Raw genomic sequence first — 25,763 nt, 5'->3', positions numbered from 1 at the left:
GGAAGAGATGTGATATTGAAATAAGGCGATGAAGACAAGAATCTCAAGTTCTTGGTGGTACTGGTGGGTTTGTGCAGGGAAGAGAAACATCCAATTAAAAATTCCAGATTTGCCAAAAAAAGAACAGGTGTGAAGTAAGATGCAAGAACAGCTCAAGTGGCTTCATCTGGAGTAGCAGATGCTCAGCACTGCCTGAAAAATGAAGCCCACAGTGATTTGTCCAAGCTCACACATGAAGTCTGGGGCGGAGCTAGGAACTAAACCCAGATCTTGAGTTCCATCAGACCATTCTTCCTCTCACTAAAGCTTGTTTGATGTAAGTGGATTTATTGTGCCATTTATATAGAACTTACAGTAAGAAGTCCCATGTGATCTTTAATAACCACAGGTAGTCAGGACCTGTTTTACATCTCACCTGTGTGAGGGAAAAGGCTGTCATAGAGAGGAGCCCCCTACAGTACCAAACCTGAGTAGGTGCCCAGCCACAACATACCAAGCCAGCAACTCTTAGGGTCATTACAGCTAAAGTAGCCCAGAACGAGACTCCCAAAAGCAGCGGCCTTCGCAGCAGCAGGATCCCAGCTAAGGCCCCCTTTTACCCAAGATGACCTGACTGAATGTGACCCTGGTAAGTTTTAAATGTAAGATCCACTTTTTTAATAAGACCTTCTTCCCCCACCTCATGGTATCTCTCACAGCAAGGGCCAACCCACAAAGTAGGGGCAGAAGTAGAAGGAACAGCACAAATGGAAGGATGTGGCAACCTGGGACTTGGGAGAGCCAGGTTCAATTCCCTGCCCCATTAGACACTCTGTGTGACTGTGGGAAATCAGGAAATCGCTTTGTCTGTGCCTGAGCTCCCCACATCTGTAAATCAGGGATAGTAGCTCCCTGCCTCACAGGGCTGTTGTGAAGATAACTACATCATATATGGTGAGGGCCTACAATAATGGGGGCCATATTAAGTACTGAAGGGAAATAGGAACAGGACAAATACACACAGCTGGAATGGGGGAGACTATTAGAATATTCTTTCTGCCCACACCCATTATCTTTAACTGCTGCTCAGTACAGAGATACCTTACGTTTTTCTAAGATAGATTTTTAAAAGGTGTATTGCCCCTTTCATTAACATGTTAGTCTAAATTGAAAGACTTGGAGCACACACTGGCTGCTTCTTTGCTTGTTATATGTTCCTTTATTTTATCTGTAGCTTGCCCTCTAATGTAACCTCTCATTTTGAGGCTTAGCACACTGGGGAGGACGACAAACTGGTGGTAAGGAATAGTCTGAGGGGCAGATCTGGGCAATTCTCTCCCTTATACGGAGAAGCTTGCAAACATACTCCAATAAGGGAGGAATAACCATGCAAACCAATGGAGGCTTTGAGTGGTCTGAGCAGGAAGTATTTTCTTCAGCCTTATTAGCTAGAGGGGTCAGGAAATACCTCCCCGATGTGTTTAGACACCCTGTCTGGGAGCAAACAATAACCCTGGGTTCCCAGAGTAGGAGATCAGCTGAAGATAAGACTCTGCCGACGTATGAGACAAATTACATTTCGCAAAGCGAAGGCATTGTTTCCATGTTTGCTTATATATTGATTTTGGCCTTAGATGGCTCGGTGCGAGTACTCAAATAAAATGTTTATTTAGGATTCCAGGCTTGCTCAAACAAGTCACTGGCTGCTACATGAGACTCTGACTCACGCTGGTACCCTTTCACAAGGGGTGTGACAGGCTAGAAGACAACAGAACAGACACCTCTCATGTTATGTTTGGAGCGTTAGTTCAGAACTGACATGAGTAAACCTGCCACCGACATTACTTTGTACTCTACGCAGGCACTTCCTTGGCAGTCTACTAGAATACAGGCCAAGCCTGCCCCAACTTGGTTCTCTTCCCTGAAGCAGTATTTGCCTTAGATTGCATGTTTAGGGTTCTCTTTTTCTCTGATCCTTGTAACCCCTTTTCTTGCCCTTGTGATTCTATATTGGAGACTAGGTCTACAACTCTTATTTAAAGTCAAGTTTCAGGGCTATTCGCCATTACAGACCCCATTTACATGAGATTGCTCACAGAGAAGGGTATCAGCTTTCTTCATACCAGAATTGCACAATATATTCAACATTTCATTTGCTTGAAAGAAGCTAGCAGTCTCCTGCTGGGTAGCTGCACTGTTTCTTTGCTCTCCTCCTGCGTGGGACTTTACGCTTTCAGTGATATTGAATTTCATCACATTGCATGCAGGTCGCTGTGGGTTTCTCCAGATCATGCTGTAGAGTTTGGCTCTGTCCTCCTATGTCTGCTACTCAGCTGTTTTTTTTTGGGGGTGGGGGGGCTGAGGGGGGAGCGCAGGCAGGAGAGAAGATATCACTTGGAATTTGGTCACTGCTTACTCTGTATCTTCTTGTAACTCACTAATGAATATATTAACTTCTGAGTTCTATAGTAGTCAACGTGGTACTATTCACACATCTTCCCCTTCCTTTGGAGTCTTTTCATTACTTAGACTTCTAACCCAGGCTGTAGTAATTTTCAGGAGGGTAAGCCTTTCTCCATCTTCTTATTTTGGGGCAGGGGTTCTCTAAACACACCTTAGCGCAATCCACATACTGCACTACGGCCACTTCATTCCTTGTATTCACTAAATCACTAATTAGGTTGCAGGATATGTTTGTTTAGCATGTCCTGTTAAGTGAGTTGGTAATTCTTGAACTTTTCTCTCAAATAGTCACATGCTGGAATATTGCCATTAGAACTGATCTCAGACTAAATTAGCCAACAGCATAGATGGGGGTGCGAAGTAGGTTAGGAAAGCCTGTTTATACAGATATCAATATACAGGGCACGGAATTGAGGATGGGATTGGAACCTTTCAGCGACTCCAATTCAGCCCATGTCAGTAGAGGCAGATCATTCTTGCTGGGTAGCTGTTCCATAGCCTATGGGGGCCGAAGTGAGGATCTCAGTTCTGATTCTAGGATGACAGAGATCCCAGACACCTATGAGCACTCTCAGACACCAAGGACTGAATGGGCTGTGATTTCTTCTAGGTTGGGGAGCCGGGGGGGGGGGGAGGGGAGTACACTGTAGAGGAAGCTTGCTGTTCTGCAGATAAGGAGAGGATTTATAGAATCATAGAATATCAGGGTTGGAAGGGACCTCAGGAAGTCATCTAGTCCAACCCCCTAGTCAAAGCAGGACCAATCCCTAGACAGATTTTTGCCCCAGATCCCTAAATGGCACCTCAAGGACTGAACTCACAACCCTGGGTTTTGCAGGCCAATGCTCAAACCACTGAGCTATTCCTCCCCCCAATCTGCAGGGCTCATCAAGCCAACAACAAACTGAACATCAGAGAGGCTTTTTGACATTGCACGGTATATGATTTTATAAAAATATGCTAATGAGTGAATACAATGTAACCGGAATATGCTTCATGCAAAAGGTCCCTTGTAAGGTATCATTACAAAGTGTATAATCTACTGAGTGTGGTCATCCTATTTGTATAAATGTATCATTCTTGTATCTGAAACTAGAAATATGAAATATAACTCAGGGCCTATTGTAATTATGCAAAGTGTGGGCCATTAATGGTGGTTTGGAACCTTGATGGCTCCCATCAACCAGGACAACTGACTGTGGACGGCTCTGTTTGCAGGCAAGCCTTCCTGTGAGTCAGGCTGGGAGGAATGAAGGCTTGGGGTCTTACAGTGACATGTGATCATGTCACCTGAATTGGAATCCATCTTTAACCTGGTGCTTTTCCACTGGGGGGGGGACCCCAGAGGGACAAAGGATTCCTCCCTTATGCAAAATATATATAAATGGGTGGAACAAATCAAAAAGTGAGGAGCCATCATGAAGAATCTCGTAGCTACCACCTGAGCTGGAACAAGAACTGTACCGGGGAAAGAATTGTGCCCAGGCCTGGAAGGTGTCCAGTCTGAGGAAAAAACTTACTGAAGCAGCCCTAAGGGTGAGATTATCTGTATTCAGTTTGATTACATAGATTTGAGTGTTTTATTTTGCTTGGTGACTTACTTTGTTCTGTCTGTTACTACTTGGAACCACTTAAATCCTACTGTCTGTATTTAATAAAATCACTTTTTACTTATTAATTAACCCAGAGTATGTGTTAATATCTGGGTGGGCAAACAGCTGTGTATCTCTCTCTATCAGTGTTATAGAGGGCAAACAATTTATAAGTTTACCCTGTATAAGCTTTATACAGGGTAAAACAGATTTATTTCGGTTTAGACCCCATTGGGAGTTGGGCATCTGAGTGTTAAAGATAAGAACACTTCTGTTAGCTGCTTTCAGTTAAGCCTACAGCTGTTAGGGGATGTGATTCAGACCTGGGTCTGGGTTTGCAGCAGGCTAGCAGGTCTGGCTCAAACCAGGCAGAGCACTGAAGTCCTAGGCTGACGGGGCAGGAAAGCAGGGGCACATCAGGTGGCAGCTCCCAAGGGGGGGTTCTGTGATCCAACCCGTCACAGGCTCATACTGCTCTCCTGTCTTAAAAGGGATCTCCTCCCTCAACCCAACATATGCTATTTTCGTGTCAGGTTTGAATGGATTTGACAAGAGGCCCCTCTCCAGCACAGCCAGGTATACTCAGAAGGTTAGGGGGGCTGGGAAGTCCAAGAAGGGCAGAGAATTGAACTTTTCTATGATATTCTGGAAAGAAAAATTAGCAGCCAGTACCCACACAGCAAGTATGAATCAAAGTTGTGTAATGCAGAGCCAACAGCATCTGTATTTGGCACATATAGGGAGCCACTCACATGTGTGTTCGGGGCATTTCTTTTGTACTTTTCAGATCAAATGCAGCTTTCATGCTAGTCTGGTCCGGCCCACATATTTCTAATAAACTCTAATCTTGCCCTGCAGCACTCCCTTCCCCCTCCACCCCCATGTTATTCCATTCCCGATCACCACTTATCCTTCAAAACATACACATTATTAAGTAATGACATCCTCTTGCTCTTGCCAGCTCTGACTGCCCCACCCCACAGTCCATCCCGCTATTTATCAGCAGTCTGTTCTGTCTAAACTTGCATTTGTAAGATCTTCAGTGCACAACTGCTAAGATAAAGTCTGCGCAATACCTCGCACGTTTTGGGTACTGTATAAAAATAATAATAAACTTTTAGGCTACCTCTTATGTAGCTTTTTGCATCAGCACTTTACAAAGCAGGTAGGTATCACATCCCTGTTTTGCAGATGGGGAAACGGAGGAACAGAGAGGTGAAGTGACATGGCCAGGCTAGGAACAGAACTCCGGTCTCCTGAGGGTTAGTCCATTGCTCTATCCACTAGGCCACAGTGTCTCGCATATTGGTAAGAAGATTCCTAGGAAGCTGACAGGCTCACATGTCCCTTTACTAAGAGACCAGCATCAAGATTTCATTTTCTAATTTATTGTGCTACAATCTGCCCTCTGTAACTAGGGTTCTCTGATTCCTGGAGTCTGCCAGAGGCAGACAGAAGCACATGTGGGGAAATAAGGGAGCTTTACGAGAGCACTCGGTGGACCAGACCTCCTCTCTGAGGATCTGAAGTTACATTTTAACTTGAAGTCCCAAGCTGTGTGACTGGATGGGGCAGGGGATTATGAATGGGATAAAGAGCCTCTCTCTTTCAGGTTACCAGTTCCTGACAAGCTCAGGCCAGTAATTACCTCCAACCGCTGGTCAGTGGTCCACTGGAAGTGAACTAGAAGTCTTATTTCCTATTGGGCAAGTCTCTGCATTACAGCTAAAACTATTCAAGCCCTGACCTCAGTCACAGCAGAAAGTCCAATAACTGCGGGAGCCAAGGAGACTAAAATCCCTGCGCTCTTGCTTAAGAAGGGCCCTTCCCAAAAAGGTCCAAGACACACATGCAGGGAGAAGCTGGCATGCTACTGACTGTCTCACCTGTTCTGAAGGTTTCAGTCTCTAGAGATGTTATCTCAACACCTTCCTTTCACCAGCACTAAAATTCACTCTAAAGAAAACACAGCAAGCCACGCAGGTGACAGTAGCTATAAGTTATTTATTCTGCAAAACAGAGGTATCTTCTATGGAGTTAAACACAGGTATCACAGCGTAGAGTTTCTGCACTTCAATGTACAATGACTGCGTATATATACACACAATGTACAGCCACTGTACAGACATCTGCTCTTGCCCTCACCATAACAGAGCCCTCCCTGCTGACTTTGTCCATAACACTGGTGGTGAGGGATAAGTTCGTGACCCCTTCCCATATTTATGGGGTTTCCCAGAGAAGGTGAAATGCGACGGCCACACACACACACACACGTTGTTGAGACAGTTGCACCAGCACCCAAGTCCAGGGTTCATCACAGCCTGGATCCAGGTTACAACTCATGACAGAACTTGGCCACCACCTGGAGTTATTTCATTCTCACCTCAGTGCGAGCTCCTGGTGGTTGCAAGGCACACCTCTTCTCCCTACATCAGGACACTGTCAATATTCCCTGTTCACCATGGTCCATGTTCCAAAGCCGGTAGAACTCTGCAAAGTCCACGTAGGGCTCAACGCGTCCATCCTCATCTGGCTGGAGTGAGTGGGAGGGGCGGGAGCGGAAGAGGCCCCCATCTGAGCTCGAGCTGCTGCTCTGAGTATGGGTGTTTGTGGACTGGAGAGTCACTGTTGGGCTCTGACTGCAAAAAAGGGGAGGGAGAGAACAGACATGTTCATTTTAATCTGTCCATGCCTAGTGCATATCAAATGCCTCTTAACCGTATCAAATTACCCTCCCCGCAGCTAACAGACGCACATAGCTGCGGTCCCTCACTCCTCCAGGAACAACAGAGAGACATGTTCAGATCCACTCAGATATTCACAGGTGATAAGCAAGCTGCCTCATCATGACAGGCCTGACACACAGAACATCTGAGCGGGGGAGGACAAAGTAAGAGAAAACTGAGGGGAAAAAAAAAAAAAAAAAAAGACTTCCTTCCTTGCCCCTACAGCAGGGTCTGGCAACAAGAAGCGCTTTTCACCGTGTGAACTGCAACGTGGATGTGGCAGCTCTACTCTTCCTGGAACAACTGGAAAGTGGGAACCAAAAAGTTACTGGCACAGCAGGAGCTGTACGCCCCTCTCTATGGCAAAGGTGGCGCTGAAATCAAAGCCAACCGTGATCTTGCATGGTGGAGAAATGCCCCTTCCAAAAAAAATGACGTAAATTCAACCCTTTTCTTTTCTCCTGCGTCCAATCCACCAGCCAGCCAGGTGACCTGCACAGCCACAGCCTCTCCATGGGCCAGCTGGCTGACCTGAGGCCCTTGATGGAGTGGGCAAGCCCAGGCTCCCCTACCACTGTCCAGGCGCCGACTACTAGACCACCCAGTCCACCAAGGATCCTATTTATTCCAACACCCAAATCGCACCGAGTGAGAAGCAGGGAGGGACAATTGGTACTGAAACAGCACACGGCATTTACTTAGTGAGCGTGGGTGTGGCTTCATCCAGGGTGGAGCTGCTGTGGGCACCGTTGACCATCTGGCCTTGGGAAGGCATGACAAGGGACAGCGTTACGCTGGTCTTGCTTGTGCTCTGGGCACTGGAGTATGGCACAGAGACAGGATAGATACGGCCTCCTGAGAAGGGGGGAAAAAGGAACATAACAGCTGTCATGAGACGTGGGAGAGTGCATGGAAACCCCCGTGTCTGTAGTTCCCTATAACTGCCAGAGGGGTGTCCTGGCCTACTGAGATCCCATATATCCCCAGTTGCGCTCTCCAGTGCCCTCCAGTCTTTGAAAGGACACCTTGGACACCTGGTATTGAAGTGACAATTCCCTTAAAGCAGAGGGGAACAAAATCTTCACAGAAGGCTTCTTCCCCTGGCATCAGGTCAGTGTTGGCAGGACAGAGGGGTACTAATCTCCACTCCACCCACCCTCTTTTTCCTGTTCTCCCCCTCCCATACCTTGTGTCGGGGTCAGCATGGGCTGGCTCATCTCGCCCAGTGGGTACCCAAAGTTCCTCACCAGCAGCGTCATGTCCTCATGCCAGGGGCAGAACTTGGATCGTTCCCCACCACTGGCAAAAGTGTCACAGTGGATCCGCTTAACCCGGTCCACCACAGCCTGCGCCACTGCATCCAGTGATGTTTGCTTAGCAAACTCTGTAGCAATCATGGCTGCGATCTCCTGACCGTGGAGAGAGAAAAGGACTTTAGGGGAGGATTCTGGGGGAACCCTGACCCAGCCATCCAGCATAAAAAGGTTCTTATGGTAACTGCCCAGTCAGATAGCTGGAGAGGCTTGAATGTCCCACCTTGAATTGACCGTTGTGGTCTGGAACCATCCCACTGCCCCAATGGACTGCTCCATTCCAAGGGGGAAAGCAGCCGGGAAAAACCACTCTGCCAGAACAGCTCACTCACCCCACTGCAGACTGGGATGATGCACCCAACCATGCTGGTGCTAACAGGACATCAGTGCAAGGCAGCTTGCGTGAGTGGAGCTGGTACCGATGGGATGATTTAACACCTTTGGGAATGCCTCCAGCCAGGAAGCTCTCACCTGATTGGCCTGTCCGGGCCCGTGAGCCGCCTCCAGAGCTTTGTAGAGCCCTTCTGACATGAGTACCAGGAAGCCAGTCACCCCATCCAATGGCTGCCCTCCATGGATTTCAGGCTCTGCTATGATGGGCTTAGATTTAGCAGCACTGAGCGGAGAAAGCTGATTTAGTATTTAATAGAGTGACACAGGTAGGTGGAAGGGGGAACCTGCCTTCAGAAGGAAGCAGGGCTGGGGATAGAACAAGACCACCAAGCTGAACTTTTTCTAACCTGAGTAGTTCAATATCAGTGTAGCCATATTTGACCTTGTAATCCCCAATGCGCCGAGTGCTCTCTTGCCCACAGATAGTTCCAACTTGCTTTATTTTCCCTGCATCCAAACCTGACAGATAAAGAAAAAAAGTTCATTGATTCTTTGATATACTTGCTGAAGTTCCTGCACTTGTATCCTGAGGAAGGAGAAAGGAAACACCCATAGTTAAAGATACCACAAAGGGTAAACTAAGGGACATGAAGAGACATCAAGAAACCTCCAGGAACTCAACAGGGAAGGGAGGAAGAGTAGCTCATCCTGTCCCAGTTTTTGCAGGAGACAGCTTTCCCTCATCAGTTGCTCCAGGAACTTGAGAAGAGCAAGAGAGCATGAGCACACGTACACACACAGTGAACTGGACAGTTGGCCCTGGGACAAAAAGCCCACGACCAGTTCCAAAGCCACCGCTAGCTACAGTGCTGGGTGTACAGGATTTCCAGAAGCACAGTGGAACTTTATGAGAAGGTTGCCTGTAGACCCTGCAAAAGGGGAGAGAAGGGTGTCTTATGTGAAATAAGATGCAAAGGTCTCTGTCCAGCTGCCTCTCCATCTGCGACTGCCACCCCAGCCCCCAACCTCTGTATGATGGCTTCAGCCCCACTGCACCATCTTTGTAATCCAGGAGTTGAGTGAGTGAGGAGAACAAGCAAATTCAATGCCACTCACAGATTAGGTGCCTACATTAGCATCAGCTGCTCCCAAGGGTAAAAAACCCACTGATCAGAGCAGCAAGCAGGCAGTTATATGGAAAAAAAAGTTAGAAGGAATAGGAATATAAACCCTTATGCTTCAGGACATAAACCAATCACTAACTAGCAGCGGTTAGGAAGGAACTTCACATCTGGGCAGGTTAGTTGTCCATTCTGGGGGTTCTAACACCTTCCATTGAATCATGGGGTAGTGACTACTATTAGAGACAGAATTCTGAACTAGGCAGGCCTCTAGAGTCTGATCTGCACTGGCAATTCCCATGTTCCTAATTATGACCGGAAAACAGGCACAAAATAATTTTGGAAAAAATTAGTTCTAGAGGGTGACTATCACCACCCCAAGGTGAATGCAGGAGTCCAGGTCAGACTCCCATCTGATTCCAATCACATTCACTACATGGACGGTCCAACATCTACTCCCAATAGCAAGGCACAGCCCTGAAATCTGCTGCAGGCTGAGAATGACTCAGTCATTTAGTGTGGCTGACTTGCTGGCTCCTGGCATGGATGATTCTTGCGATTGACAGACCAGTACAAAGAGGCTCCTGGTCTGCCAACCAGTCAGTGTGTATGCTCCAGCCTTTACATATGCCTGTCAGTCTCAAGTGTTGCATAAAGGCTGCTAGGAGTTAGATATCAATTGCCAGTAAAACCAGAAGGCACAACCAAATAAGGGAGATCAGGAACAATGTTAAACTTCTGATACATCCACCTCTAGTATCAGTGGGCTGTAACTGCAGACAGAATCAAGTAGGATACACTGGCTGGCTAAGGGATTGGGTGTGCAGGCAGCAGAGTGCATAGCATGGAGCCCTGGGGAAAAGGAGCCTTATGTGACTGTGTAGTCCATAAGCCTGGGGCTACCACTGGTTTTTGGGGGCGCTTGGCTGCATATATCACCACCCAGAATGCCCCTCCAGCTCATAGCTACTTCCCAGGTGCTTCTGGGGAACAAGATGTAAGGTGCTGGACTGACAGCCCTTGAGCAAAATCCTCTCCATCCCCACAACAGGTACAGCACAGGCGGCAGCAGCAGTGCAAGCTCCAATTCCATATTATTCCTCATTAATGTATGTAACCTAGCCCTGGAGGGACCTACTCTAGGATGAGAAGGGAGTTCAGTCACCATGGCTCATTCATTCCTTGGCCTCTCTGCTTGACTGCCAGCAAAAGGCCAAAACAGTACCAAATGAGAAGGGGGTTTTGTGAGGCAGACACCAGTACGGATTGGAACTGGACCTAGCTCTGACCACTCTCATCATCCCGCAGAGGGCTGCCTATCTCTGGATCCACTGAGCACAGCTCCCCTCTTTCTGGGACTCATCACTTACCCAGCTGGGAGAAGCGTAAGAGCTCATCCTCATTCTCTGCGGTGTGGTCCACGTTCAGCTGTGTCACCTGCAACCCGTCCACCGTAGACTTGCACAGCAGTGCGCGGTTTGTACCTGTGGTGGGAGCAGCATGTGAGGACCTGGTGACTATAAAGAGGGGTGGAGAGGTGGAAGAGAGGGAGAAATCCGAAGGGATGATAGGAGGAAAGGGGAACAAGGGAGGAAAAGAGGGAGGGGAATGAAGAACACACAAACCTTCACTGCAATCTCCTACAAATAGCTCCTCAATAGCACACAAAACAATCTGGACCAACCCCTAATCCAGTCCTCAACCAGTGCCTGAAAAACATAGACGGTTCCTTTCTTCCCTAGGGAACTTCACTACTGTACAGAAGCCCCTTTCCCATGTGTCTTTCGTCACAAACATTAGATCAGCCAACCTTTGGAGAGGTGCAGACCCAGCAACCAGCTTCTGGGCCATTTTGATTTCACCGCCATCCCCAATTAACTCGAGTGCATTTCTCAAAACGTAAGAAGCAATCCAATTGTTCCCCAAGCTCAGGTTCCCCTCACTCTGCCAGAGCTGCAGCCACGCTCAGAAATATCAAGATCGAGCGAGTGAAGAAGAGGAACACACCTACATTGGCGATGTAGAGCTTGTTGTTGAGTATGACAGCCACAACAGCCATAGCTCCTCCAGAGATCTCCCGCTCTAAGGCCTTCAATCTCTCCAGGATCTTCTGGTACTGAGAAGGCAGCTGGTGGTGGGGTACTCCCTAGAACACAAGATAAGGGGGGGAGCTTAAACCTACACAACCCATAGCATCGAAATCACAACCGGACACTGTATGCTCTTCAGGGAAGGGACCATCTTTAATTTTGTGTCTTAAGCAGAGCTGAGCACACTGAGAAATAACAGTGCCAGATCTGACATACCTTGGAGACAGAAGTCCTGTTTATTGGCAGAACAGACATTTCATAGGCACAGAGGCCATGCCCACTTCCCTGCCTGTATGCCTCAGCCTTGTCTTAGAAGGAACACATCTACAATGGTGATTGCAGAGTTTAGTCTCCATGACCCATTCAGTTCTTGGCCTCTCTGCTGAGACTAACAGTAAGAGGTCCAAGTAGTGCCAATGGTGATGGTGGATTAATGTGATGTGGGAATGCTGGGAATTGGATTGAGATCCCTAAATCATTTCACACAAGCGAACAAATGATCACCAGAGGGTAACTATTTTCAACTATTTACAGCCTCCCATGGGCCAGACCGTGGCCAGTGACCTAGAGGCAAGAGGCTTCAAATCCCATCCAGCAATTTGGAGGGGGCAGGGATGCATCGCTTCACTAAAGTCAGATTACCTCTGGCAGCTGGGACTGAAGGCTGGCCTTCTCTGCCAAAGCATCATCAATGGACTCCAAAAAACTTCTTTCTGCCACATCAAAAGCCTACGAGGGGACAGGAAATATTAATAGGAGACAAGTTAACAGCAGCTGCTTTGCAAACATAGCAATCTGATGTCTGCTTACCTTCCATCCTAACAAAAACTTAACCTACTCAACAACTTTACAAACTGATGTATAGACTTGTATATACACAGGGATCACTACACCCACCAGTGAAGTGCAACCACTTTGAAGTGGAATGGTGAAACTGGGTAACAGCACGTAGGAATATTCCGCAACAGTTAAGGGCAGGAAATGAAAAATTAAACTCACAAGGAGACCAGAGAGATCTACTGCTGCTTTAGGAAATGGTTTCACAATCCCATCTCCCCACATGCTAAAGTTTTCACTTCACTCACTATCAAACAAAAAATGTCAATGGTGACCAGATACTCAAAACAATTAATATTAACAAGCAGAGGGAAGGAACACAAGCCAAAATATGGAAAGAAAAGGTTAAAGAATATTTAGATAAATTAAATGTATTCAAGTCGGCAGGGCCTGATTACATTCATCCTAGGGTACTTAAGGAACTAGCTACGCAATCTCGAAGCATTAGCAATTATTTTCAAGAACTCCCAGAGGAGGGATGAAGTCACAGAGGACTGGAGAACAGCAAACATAGTACGTATCTTTAAAAGGGGGAATGAAGAGGACCCAGGGAATTATAGACCAGTCATCCTAATTTCAATACCTGGAGAGATACTGGAACAAATTATTAAATAATCAATTTGTAAGCACCTAGAGGATAAAAGGGTTATAAAGAATAGCCAGCATGGATTTGTCAAGAACAAATCATCCTAGTCCAACCTAATTTCCTTCTTTGACAGAATTACTGGCATAGTGGAAGCAGTAGACGTGAGTGATGTATCTTGATTTTAGTAAGGCTTTTGACACAGCCCCACATGACATTCTCATAAGAAAAATGCAGTCTAGATTAAGTCACTATAAGGTGGGTGCCCAACTGGTTGAAAAAATGTACTCAAAAGAGTAGTTATCAATTGTTTCTATTAAACTGGGATAATGTATCTAGCAGGGTCCCGCAGGGGTCAGTCCTGGGTCTGGTACTAGTCAATATTTTCATTAATGATTTGGATAATGGAGTGGAGAGTATGCTTGTAAAATGTGTGGATGACACCAGGCTGGGAGGGATTGAAAGGACACTGGAGGACAAGATTAGAATTAAAAAAGACCGTGACAAATTAGAGAACTGGTCTGAAATCAACAAGATGAAATTAAATAAAGACAAGTGCAAAGTACTTCACTTAGGAAGGAAAAATCAAATGCACAACCACAAAATGGGGACTAACTGGCGAGGGGGTAACACCTGAAAAGGGCCTGGGCTATAGTGGATCACAAACTGAATAATGAGCCAACAGTGTGATGCAGTTGCAAAAAAAGCTAATATTCTGAGGTGTTTTAACAGGAGTGTTGTATGTAAGACATGAGAGGTAACTGTCCTGCTCTACTCGACATTCTTGAGGCCTCAGCTGGAGTACTGGGTCCAATTCTGGGCACCACATTTTAAGAAAGATGAGGATGAATTGGAGAGAGTCCAGAGAGCAACAAAAGTGATAAAAGGTTTAGAAAACTTGACCTATGAGGAATGATTTTAAAAAAAATGAGCCCATTTAGTCTTGAGAAAAGAAGACTGAGGCAGGGACCTGATGACAGTCTTCAAATATAATAAGGGCTGTTACAAAGGATGGTGATCAATTGTTCTCCATGTCAGCAGAAGGTAGGACAAAAAGTAATGGGGCTTAATCAGCATCAATGGAGATTTAGATTAGATATTAGGAAAAACTTTCTAACTAAGAGGGTAATTAAATTCTGGAATCGACTTCCAAGAGAAGTTGTGGAATTCCCACTGTTGGATGTTTTTAAGAAACAGGATAGACAAAGAACTGTTAGGGATGGTCTAGGTTTATTTGGTCCTGTCTCAGAACAAGGGGCTGGATTTGATGATAGTTTGAGGTCCCTTCCATCTCTACAGTCACCTTGTTTCTCCTTATAATCCCCTTCTCAAATTGACCTGTTCCTATGTCCAAGAAAGGCTGAATGCAGCTTCCTGCAGAGTTGTCAACACTGCACTAAGGGAAGCAGAGTGATAGAGGAAGGCTAGGCGAAAGTGAAATGAATACTGTTGTTCCACATTCTTAAGCCAAGTGTGCTCCCAGCTCCTGCCAGATGTCCACAATCTTCTCCCCACCCTTTAAGAGCCAGGACATTGTTTACCCTGAGGCAAAAAGGGGAGTGGGGTGTTGATGCAGGGAGAGGCATGGGGTCTCCACAGCCAGAATTCCATTACCTGCAGCAGGACCCGGCGCACATCAGCATCACTGTGATCTGCACTTAGCTGGCCCAGCAACAGCTCCGCGGAGAGCCTCTGGCCCACGAAGTTGGTGACCCGGTTGCCATCGTAGCCATTGAAGACCCCATAGAGGTAGTAGTTGTTCTCACTCCTGCCAGAGAGGGTCAGGGTGGAGGGATTAAGGGCGGGTGTGAGGCATAACGACAGGGACCGATAGCACCACTGTGAGCCTCTAACAAGTCCTGTACACTCTAGTTCTGCACCATTTCTGACCCCTACTGTAAAAAGCCACACACCACTTCTGTCCTGCCTCTCCATCTGTGAGCTTCTATCTCCACCTGCAGCCCACTTACCTGAATTTCAGCCAGTTATCCTCCCAGGGGTGGTTTTCTGTCCCCTTACCATCTGCACTGTAGGAACGGTTTGGAGCTGAGCCCACCCCAGACAGCTGACAGAGGGGCAAGTCATCTGTCCAGCTTGGCTGCTGCTCCTGGGGAACAAAAACAGGAAAGAGCCCATGTAGAATCCCAACTGGTTCAGAACTAGGGACACTGGGTTCTGCACAGGATGGAGCACCATCCAGTATTTCATCACAGTCCTGAATGCAGCAACCTATCTAGTGATCTCTTATTCCTTGCTGCCCCAGTGAAATCACTTACCACCACTCTCCCCCTCTGAAACTGAGCAGCCTGCAGCACAAGCTGCACCTCCAGCCCTTGTTAACAAGGAAACAGGACTGGAATGCACACTCGATATAGCAGAGCATTAACTGCCCCGGATGAACCCTGGTGTAATCTTTCATGCTTCTAGGGCAGGAGTACGGGTGAAATTGGGGAACAGACTGATCAGGTTTTGCGGTGCACACATCCAACTGCAGCCATCAAAGGAACATGAAACAATCTACTGTTGTGAAGGTAAATAGTGAGGAATTCTTGGGGGCATAATCATTCCACTCTGCCCAGAGCCAACTTTTCCCCCCAAGAAAACATTTCCTCCAGACAGCTCCACAGTCACTTCTCAAAACCATCCCTTCAAAACACAGCGCACACCTCCCCCCTCCCAAATCAGCTTTCCCACATACGTGCCTCCTATGGACATCTGCTTCCCCGAAGAGAAAGACACTGCTTCTAGGTGCGCACACACCACACATCCCTGAGCATGCAGGCACCGCCCCCCACTCACTCCACTCATATACTGGGAGGGGTCTCACACCCCTCCCTACGACCCTCACGCAGTCATCCAGTGGGGAGTATAACCCCCTTCACCCACCCCCTTCCTGTGCCCCTCAGACACCCAACAGCCACCCCCCTCCTCCACTCCTTCCCTGTGCTCTCTCCATACACACCCCCAGCGGGGAGAGGGGGTAGCCCCCACCTCCTGCCTCTGCCCCCCATAGACACTCCTATCCTACAGCCCTGCCTGGGCCCCCCATTACCTCCAACCCCCTGACTGTGCCCCCCATAGACACGCCTACCCCCACCCCTGCCAGTGCCCCCCATAACCCCCACCCCTGACTGTGCCCCCCATAGACACGCCTACCCCCACCCCTGCCAGTGCCCCCCATAACCCCCACCCCTGCCTGTGCCTCCCATAGACACTCCCACCCCACAGCCCTGCCTGTGCCCCCCATAGACATTCCTACCCCCACCCCTGCCTGTGCCCCCATAGACATTCCTACCCTACAGCCCTGCCTGTGCCCCTATTACCTCCAACCCCTGCTTGTGCCCCCAGACACTCCTACCCCCACCCCTGCCTGTGCCCCCATAGACACTCCCACCCCACAGCCCTGCCTGTGCCCCCATAGACACTCCCACCCCACAGCCCTGCCTGTGCCCCCATAGACACTCCCACCCCACAGCCCTGCCTGTGCCCCCATAGACACTCCTACCCCCACCCGTGCCCCCATAGACACTCCCACCCCACAGCCCTGCCTGTGCCCCCATAGACACTCCCACCCCACAGCCCTGCCTGTGCCCCTATTACCTCCAACCCCTGCCTGTGCCCCCGACACTCCTACCCCCACCCCTGCCTGTGCCCCCATAGACACTCCTACCCCACTCCCGCCTGTGCCCCCCTTAGACACCCCCTCAGCAGGGGAGTCACCTCCTCCCCACAGCGCCGCGGGGGGGGGCTCTCGCTCACACTCTGCCGCAGGCTCCTCCTTTGCGCCGCCATTTTGCAGCAGCAGCAGCGACCCGCCGGCCCCAGCCCAGCAGAGCGCGGAGGCGCCGAGAGCGGCGACCGGGCCGGGCCGGCGCGTTTGGGGAGCGCGCAGCGCCGCCTGGCGGGGGGCGGGCAGCGGGAGCGCAGCGGTGGGGGCGGATGCTGGTGGCCCGGCCGCAGCGGGGGGTTATTCCCGGCCTGGGCACCCGCCCGCCTGGCTGCCCCCCCGTGCGCAGAGGGGCCCCCCCTAGACCCCCGTGGTGGGGAGGGGCAGGATTAGGGTGACCAGCTGTCCTGAGTTTATAGGGACAGTCCCGATATTTGTTTTTTCTTTAACATGGGCTCCTATTACCCCCCCACCCCTCCCCATTATTCACACTTGCTGGCTGGTCACCCCGCTCAGCATGGGGATGAGGGTGGCCAATTTTCTAATCTCACGAAATGGAACAGCCTAGTCCCGCCCCTTCCACAAGGCCCCGCCCTCTGCTCACCCCTCCCTGGCTGGGGCAGGGGGTTGGGGGGCAGGAGGGGGCTCCAGGCTGGGGGTGGAGCTGAGGGATTTGGAATGCAGGAGGGGGCTGTATGTTGAGGCAGGGAGTTGGGGAACAGCAGGACTTATGGGCTCTGGGCTTGGGGTGCAGGCTCTGGGCTGGGGCTGAGTGATGAGGGGTTTAAGGTGCAGCGGGGGCTCTGGGTTTGGGGGACTCAGGGCTGCGACAGGGGATTGGGGCACAGGCTTATGTCTGGCAGCTCCCAATCAGCGGCGCAGCGGGGGGGACTAAGACAGGCTTCCTGCCTGTTCTGACTCCACGCTGTGCCCCAAAAGTGGCCAGCAGATCTGGCTCCTAGGCAGGGGGACCAGGCGGCTCTGCGTGCTGCTCTTGCCCGCAGGCACCGCCCCTGCAGCTCCCATTGGCCGTGGTTCCCTGTTTCTGGACAATTGGAGTGCGGAGCTGGTGCTCGGGGCAGGGGCAGCATTCAGAGCCCCGTGCTCCCCCACACCTAGGAGCCAGACCTGCTGGCCGCTTCCAGGGCGCAGCGCAGAGTCAGGACAGGTAGGGACTAGTCTGCCTTAGACCCACAGCACCACTGACCAGACTTTTAATGGCTCGGTCTGTGGTTCTGACCAGAGCCGCCAGGGTCCCTTTTCCACCAGGCATTCCAGTCAAAAACCGGCACCTGGCAACCCTATGTGGCACCTGGCTCGGGCCCTGTGGCGTGGACTCTACCCGGCTGCCCTGGGGATCAGCTCCCTGTCTGCCCATGACCCACGTCCCTGCCTCAGCCCCTGCCTTTCTCCAGTGGGCCTAGACTCTCCCCCTCTGCCACACACCACCTCCTTGCCCTCTCCCACCTCCTCTCACCCCAGTGCCCACTCTTCTCCTTCCTCACACCCTGAATGCTCCCCTCACTGGAGCCAGACATGGCTACGTCTGCAGTAGCTGGGTGGGCAATTCCCAGCCTGACCAGATGCACACGTTAGCTCTCCTCGAGCCAGTGTCTAAAAACAGTGGTGTGGCCATGCTGGCACAGGTGGTGGCAGCAGTTAGGGCCTTACTACAATCCTGCTTGACTCCTTGGGCACGTACTCCCTGAGCCACTGCCTGTGCCGAGGTCGAAATACTGGTTTTGGCGCTAGCTCGAGCTGAGCTAGTATGTGTCCATCTATCCATGCTAGAAGCACCCTCCCACCCATACCTACAGTGTGATTGCTCATACTTCCCTCTTCATGCTTCAATCACACAGGGCTGGTTAAGGCACAGGCCTCTAGCTCCTGGAGTCGTGTGATTACACCAGAACCTCAGCTTTCATTTTCACTTAGCCCTCATGGTTCAGAAGAAAAGCTTGAAAATGTGACCTGAAAATCTGCCTGAGCCTGAAACAATAGATTGGAGAGGTGTGATCTGCCCCAACCATCTCAATGGACAAGCCCCACTGCTCTGGGCACCCCCACAAACACCACCCAACAGAGGTCCATTTGTGCCAGCCAGGAAAAGAGTATAGCAGTCCCACCGCCTCAAGCAGATACTCCTGTCCTGTGGGGAAGTACTGAAGGGCCTCACTGCTGACATTCTGCCTTTTCTCCAAGGGAAAGAGGGCCCATTGCTTTTACTCTTCAGAGGGGAGAAGGGGACCTTGAGGAGAGGGGAGGGTGTCCCTCTGCTACCATCATTCTAAGAGGAGGGACGGATGGGGGGAAGAACCACGGTGGGCCCATGTCATGGTGTGCCTAGGGCATCTGAAATTGCCTTTATCTGACCCTCCACTCAAAAGCTCTTCTCCTCAGCCCCAGATCACAGCTGGTGCATCTGACAGGTCTTTAAAAAGGGTCAGTTCTGATTAAGTTCAAAACCTTAGGTCTCATGTCTCAGCTGTGTTCTTAGCCCCTTTATGCCACTGGAGTAGCTAGATCTCCTCCATTTAGACTGCCCCTGGTGTAGAGGCAGCATAAAGCGCTCTGCTGTCCTCCTTTGCAGCGCCCAGCATGGGGACATGGTGGGGCTGAGCCCTGGGGCAGTAGAGGGCAAGTCAGCAGCAGAAAGGGTGTGTGGAATGTCTGAATGCATAGATGGCTGTGAGTATCCACCATAAATTAGAACCACCCCTGAGGTGGCTCTAATTTACATCAGAAGTTCATCTGGCTCCTGAACCAGTTCAGAATTCAGACACCACAAAACTACCTTTACACAACCTCTTCCCCTACTACTGGGCTGTGCTTCCTGCTCAGAATTTGTGCTATGGTTGCCGAAGTCAGTGGAGTTACTCAGGAGTCTCTCATAACTGAGATCTTAATCTGGCCCTTGGTCAGGGCTAATCCTATCAAAGGAACCCAGTGAATGAATTTAGAGCAAGACAGCATAGTTTTTAAAAATTATATAATGATATACATGCACACGTACAGATAATTGGTTTTGGTCTTTCTCAAGACTGTGTCTGCACCTTTCTAGGTGAGAGTAGCCTGTTTCAGGAATGATGGGTTTTGTTTAACATCTTTACAGGAACAGGAAGGGAGATGTAAGAATAATCCCATCACTTAAATGAGGAGTCAGATGAAGAGACCTCCACTTGTGTGACTGACACATTTTTTATGTGAATGATGGATGGCAGAATGGCTGCCATAGCACTGAAGTTTTCTGGGAACAGCACATTTCTCTGTGTGAATCAGTACCCAAGGGGTGTAAAAGTGATCAGATGTGAAATTCTGCTCTTGTGTGGCAATGTCATGCTGGCTAGGGTGGGAGTTATCAAGGTTGGACACTCTGTAGTCCCATAGTATTCTTTTGTTTTGTAGAAAATATATGAGGTTCAGACACATACAATTCTACTTTAAAAATAAACACCAATGAATTAACTCAGTGATTTTGAACTATGTTTATGAAATGTTGGGGGCCTGGCCAGCAGAGTCCAACCCCTCTTTGTCCACTCTTGTCTAGTGCCTGATCACATCTGTTTCTTCCAAATATGTGGAGCGTTCCGATCCTTTTCCTTCAGACACAGTACATGATCCGTTGGCTGGAAGGTGAAGCTAGACAAATTCAGAATGAAAATAAGGTGTAAATTTTTTAACAGAGAGGATAATTAGCCATTGGAACAATTTACCCAGGGCTGTGGTGGAGTCTCCACCACAGGCAATTTTAAAATTAAGATTGGATGCTTTTCTAAAAGATCAGCTCCCATTCAAACAGGAATTAATTAAAGGAAGGCCTATCAGCTATGTTATATGGGAGGTCAGACTGCAAGGTCACAGTGGTCCCTTCTATCTTTATAATCTATGTAGGACACAACAATGTTCAATAATCCAAATGGAAATAGATACTGTGTTAGAATGATTTCTTAGGAAAAAGGTTAATATAGGCCAGGTAAGAGAATATGCTAAACTGAAGGTCCCAGTCCTGCAAACAGGTACACAGAGGCTTAGCTTTATGCACAAGTTTAGTCCCATTGATGTTGGTAAGACCATGTGTAAAGATAAGCACATGAGTAAGCATGTGCACAGACATGAAACAGGGAAAAATTTTAAAATAACATTTCTCTGGAACTTCAAAAACCCATGTAGAGCAGAATGTTTCTATTGGGTTTATATATTAAAAAGATGATGGGAGATATCTATTTTAAAACACAGCTGCATTGCAGCTATCACATTTTCTGGATTGCAGCAGCAGCAGCAGCTGATTTGATGATGCCTAGGGTCGCAGTCCTATAATATGATGAGCATGGGTAGCTTCCTGTGCCTGCAGAGAGCTCCACTGAAATCATTGAGGCTGTGTATGGGCACAGGGATCTGTCCATATGCATCACATTGCGGGATTCGGGAATTAGGATCAGGGCCGCTCAGGGGATTTAGAGGGCCTGGGGTCTTTGGCGGCGGGGGGTCCCCACCGCCGAATTGCCACCGAAGACCCGGAGCGGAAGAAGCTCCGGGGGCCTGGGCCTTGCAAGAGTTTTCCGGGGCCCCCGAAGCGAGTAAAGGACCCTGCTTCAGGGGCCCCAAAAAACTCTCATGGGGGACCCCACGGGGCCTGGGGCAAATTGCCCCAATTGCCCCCACCCTGGGCAGCCCTGATTAGGATTGCATTCTGCCTTATAACATGTACATGCAGCTCCCACTCAGGTTGATAGAAATTGTGTGTATATGTTACAGCAGAATTTAATCCCGAGAGAGAGAGAGAGAGAGAGAGAGCGCGTGCGCACTCTCTAGAGGTTAAAGCAGACCTGCTTTAGTCTATGGCCAGAAGGGACCATTAGATGAACAAGCATGACCACCTGTATATCACGGGCCATTACATTCCACCCCTTTACACCCAGGATTGAGCACAACAGCAGTGCTGCTATGTTTTACTAAAACCAGGGCCGGCTCTAGGTTTTTTGCCGCCCCAAGCAAAAAAATTTTGGCTGCCCCCAATCCCATCCCTGGGCTCCCCCCGCACCCTCCTGCTGCCCCACCCCTGGGCTCTCCCCCACCCATCCACCCACCCACACCCCCTGCCACCCCAGCGCTGGGCTTCCCCCTTCCCCCCCCCCACTTCCTGCCACCCCAGCCCTGGGCTCTCCCTACCCCCCCCCCCCCACCTGCACCCTCCTTCCACCGCAGCCCTGGGTCACTGGTAACTCATTCCCAGGGCAGGTCATTCAGCAGGAATTTTAGATGTGCACAGAACACACATCGGATTGGTTCCCATATGGTTACAGAGCTGCAGTAAAGTGGAACAATTTTCAGCTTGTGTCATTGGAGGATATCTGGATGCATATTATAAGACTGTCCTCCATAAATGAGGAAAAGTTGAGGTGTCTTTATTATTATTTTGTTCCACTCTTTCTTTCTATGGGGAATTTGCCAATGCAATATCACTGTGTAGGGGGTCCGCTGTCGGGAGAGGGGGCTCTTCGTCCTCCGGGCGCCTGGGAACCAGGCCGCCTCACTACGCCGAGCAAGCAGTTCAGTCTCTAAAGCTCAGGCCCTGGGTTTAGGGCAGGGCAACAAACACAGCAGGTCAAATAGGCTCAGACCTTTAGGCAGGGCTGAGCAGTAACTGTTCTGGGCCTGGCCCTTAGGTCAGGGCAGGCAGCGAACACAACAAGTCAAATAGGCTCAGGCCTTTAGGCAGGGCTGAGCAAATAGTTCAGTACTTTAGCCCAGGCCCTGGGGCAGGGCGGGGCAGCAAACAATAGCTCAGGGGCTCAGACCCGCAGGCAGGGGCTGAGCAACCAGTTCAGCATATTAAGCCCAGGCTCCTAGGCCTGAGTGTCAGGGCAAGGGGGAGACTGCCACCCGTGAGTGGGGTGGCAGGGGAGACGCAGGCCCACCAACTCCTCTGCGTCCCAGCCCGGGGCCCTACCACCAGCAGACAGCCTGCTGCTGTGTCAGTGGGGATCCTGGCCGCAACACACTGACATTGGCTCTGGCAGTGTTGCAGCCAGAGTGGGGTCGGCTACCCCCGGGCTACTTCCACTCTCCCCCTCACCGAGTACCTGAGTCGTCGTGATGTCAGCGTAGGGGTCAACCACCATCGGCTCCTCAAGGTGAGTGTCCACAGGCGGGTCCAGCAGGTCCTCGGGGTAGGTGGCGAAAGGTAGGTTCGGCTCCTCGTCGGGGTAGCTGGAGCAGGGCGGTTCCGGCCAGTCCTCCTCGGGGTAGTGAGCGCGGGGCAGGCTCGGCTCCTCCTCCGGGCAGCTGGAGCAGGGCAGGCTCGGCCAGTCCTCCTCCGGGTAGCTGGAGCGGGGCAGGCTTGGCTCCTCCTCCGGGCAGCTGGAGCAGGGCAGGCTCGGCCAGTCCTCCTCCGGGTAGCAAGCGTGGGGCAGGCTCAGCCAGGCCCCCCCAGGATAGTGAGCGAGGGGAAGGCCGGGAAGGCCGCTGCTTTCTGCTGCCTCCCCAGCGGGAGCTCAGTCACAGACGTCCGGTCCCCCTGACAGGGGGTGGGGTCCTAGGGGGAAGTTGGGGACAAGGAGAAGGGAGGCTTAGACAGGGGGTGGGGTCCTGGGAGGGGGCAATCAGGGGACAGGGAGCGGTGGGGGTGGGTTGGATGGGTTGGGGTTTCTGTGGGGGGCAGTCGGAGGGAGTGGATGGTGGCAGGGTGGGGCTTCCCTCCCCATGGAGTGTCCTGTTTTTTGAATGTTAAAATATGGTCTCCCTACCACTCACAGCACGCTGCCGCATGAGGTCCCCCTCCTTCCTTTCCAGTTGGTAGTGGCCAAGGGAATGCTGGGAAATGTAGTTCTTTCCCTGCTCCATGGCTGGCTCTATAGGCAGGGAGCTAACCAAAGAACTACAGCTCCCAGAGCCCCCTGTTGGTTCTCAGCTCCCATGCTTCCCTGCCGCCCCTGCAAATGGGCTGCCCCAAGCAGGTGCTTGCTTTGCTGGTGCCTAGAGCTGCCGCTGACTAAAACACATCTTTCAGAGAGGCATTCAGTCTTGCTTTGAAGACATCAAGGGATGGAGAATCCACCTCTTCCTTTGGGAATTTGTTAATCACCCTCACTGTTAAAAATGTTTGCTTATTTCTGATTTGAATTTATCTGGCTTCAGCTTTCAGATATCAGTTCTTGTTATACCGTTATCTGCTAGATTAAAGTCTTTAGTCTCTGTGAAGATATTTATACAGGGGATTCTATTCTTGGCTCCGGCAGAGTCACACTGTGTGACCTTGAGCAAGTCACTTAACAGCTGTGTACATCATTTTTCCCATCTGCAAATTGTGACTAGTAAGAATTACCTCACCGGGGTGTTTGCATAACACTTGAAGCGCCTCAGCTGGAGAGTGGTACAGATGTACAAAGTAGTGCATCATGACTAATTATTTAGCTAGACTGACAGCTTTACGCATCGTGGAACGCTGCGCCACACAGCTTTTGCTGATTTTGATTAACTCTATTTCCCCTTTCCTAGATTTCCCCTTATTCTCTCGTCTTAACAGCAGAAATCACTGTGCTGTATGTCATAGCTAGAACCTACCTGAGAAAATAGGATATTGGTCATTTAAGCTCCTCTGAGCCTCAATTGATAAATAAAATGATCCAGTGAGTCAAGCTAATAGTGGCATGAAAACAATCCCTCTCTCCCCATGTGTCATACTGCAATCCTTGTATCAGTTATGGCGCTCTTATTTGTATTTTCTCCATTGTTTCGCTATCCCTGGTAGGAACCAGATGTGCATGCAGTTGTTTCGGGTGAAGACTGGCATTATTGCCTCTCTAGTTCTAAAGGTGTTTTCTCCATAACAAGGGAAGTGCAGTGACTCTGTTGGGCCAATGGGTGGGAGATGGTTTCTGCAGATAGACACACTCCTGAGGAGTGCAGTGATGGCGAGATAAACATTCACGACGCTTATGTTGTGTGTGTGATGAGTCATGAGGCTGGATTCAAATATATAATAGAGAGAAAAGGTAGGTGAGGTAATATCTATTATTGGACCAGCTTCTGTTCGTGAAAGAGACACACTTTTGATCTTACACAGAGCTCTTCTTCAGGTCCTGTGTTAACTTGAAAGCTTGTCGCTGTCACACAAAGAAGTTGAACCAATACAAAATATTACTTTACCCACCTTGTCTCTGTAATATCCTGGGACTGACATGGCTACAGCAACACTGCAAACAATCATCTAATAGTTCCAGCCTTGCCAATCTGTAGTCACAAGCAACATTGCGGAGGGGTGGGGGGGCAGCATTCTTCTTTGCTTGCAGATCATGAAGGCTGAGGTTGGAGGAGAAAGCTACAGTTTTCTGGGAAGGCTGCAGGTTGGGTGGTGGAAGAGAAATGCTGGTCCAGCATAGCTGGGCCTGCTGCACTCATGCTACTCCTGTCTTAATGCTGCAGAGCCATTCAGAACCTGCCCATTGAAGGAGCAGGACCAAAAGGTATAATGGAGACTCTCCCCTCACCTCTCCCTTTCTCCACATCTTCAGCCTTCTTCCTGCAGGCCCAGCTGCCACACGTTTGCCGCCCCCTCCTGGCACTGACCAGCTACTGTAATAGTGGCTGCAGCACCATGTGTCTGGTCTATGAAGTGAGTAATGAAGATGCTGCTGGGTAGTGCACTGGCACTAGAGTCAGCAGGCAGCAGCTGGGCCTACAGGCATCCCCCTTTCCATGCAGGCGAAAAGGAGGGAAAGGGAGAAGGAGAGGGAAGAGACAGAAGTGTGAGAAAGAACTGGAGAGGGAAAAGATGACAGCTCCCTTTCCTGAACACACCCCAGGGCTTTGAAAAGGCAAAATGGAATAGCTTCCCCCAGGAGAAAGGTGGCAGGGGGGACAGACCTGCCGCCACTCCATGTCTGTGTGTGCCCAAGAGAGACCAAACAGCAACAAAGGTGATGATCCCACGAGTGTTCAGTCAATCTGGATTTTTTGAGTGGGTAGGTTTCAGTGTTGTCAGTGACTGATTTTATTGAGAGGCTCATGATATTTATTTGTATTTATTTCACAGTCTCACGATAGCTTAAAGCCCCAGC

At 49.8% G+C, this 25,763-nt stretch overlaps 1 protein-coding gene and 2 long non-coding RNA genes across 4 annotated transcripts; 1 reads left to right on the top strand and 2 right to left on the bottom strand.

Annotated features, from left to right (window-relative positions):
• Nucleotides 1–6,018: 6,018 nt before the first annotated feature.
• On the bottom strand, nt 6,019–17,058 carry TAB1 (TGF-beta activated kinase 1 (MAP3K7) binding protein 1). 2 transcript variants are annotated; one of them, XM_039488751.1, is made up of 11 exons: nt 16,797–17,058; nt 15,008–15,144; nt 14,652–14,805; nt 12,260–12,346; nt 11,535–11,673; nt 10,898–11,044; nt 8,814–8,925; nt 8,545–8,689; nt 7,947–8,169; nt 7,459–7,615; nt 6,019–6,673 (listed from the first exon to the last, which is right to left on the bottom strand). In XM_039488751.1, the coding sequence occupies exons 1-11, from the start codon at nt 16,827–16,829 to the stop codon at nt 6,466–6,468; spliced, it is 1,542 nt and encodes a 513-aa protein (XP_039344685.1). In that variant the 5' UTR covers nt 16,830–17,058; the 3' UTR covers nt 6,019–6,465. The 2 variants fall into 2 exon arrangements, with proteins under 2 accessions (XP_039344685.1, XP_039344694.1); XM_039488760.1 differs by having other exon boundaries at nt 10,898–11,011; nt 16,797–17,054.
• Nucleotides 12,913–19,937, top strand: LOC120372073. The gene is made up of 3 exons (XR_005584725.1): nt 12,913–12,967; nt 15,465–15,568; nt 19,817–19,937. It is a non-coding gene; the product is annotated as an uncharacterized LOC120372073 (long non-coding RNA).
• Nucleotides 19,938–20,094: 157 nt separating this feature from the next.
• Nucleotides 20,095–23,492, bottom strand: LOC120372080. Its single transcript, XR_005584727.1, has 3 exons — nt 23,451–23,492; nt 22,788–23,239; nt 20,095–20,343 (listed from the first exon to the last, which is right to left on the bottom strand). It is a non-coding gene; the product is annotated as an uncharacterized LOC120372080 (long non-coding RNA).
• Between the last annotated feature and the right edge of the window lie 2,271 nt (nt 23,493–25,763).

Source organism: Mauremys reevesii, linkage group 1 (genome assembly GCF_016161935.1).
Source record: "Mauremys reevesii isolate NIE-2019 linkage group 1, ASM1616193v1, whole genome shotgun sequence".
Taxonomy (NCBI): Eukaryota; Metazoa; Chordata; order Testudines; family Geoemydidae; genus Mauremys; species Mauremys reevesii.
Note: the sequence above shows the minus strand (reverse complement) of the source record. Positions and strands in the feature narration are given on the sequence as shown.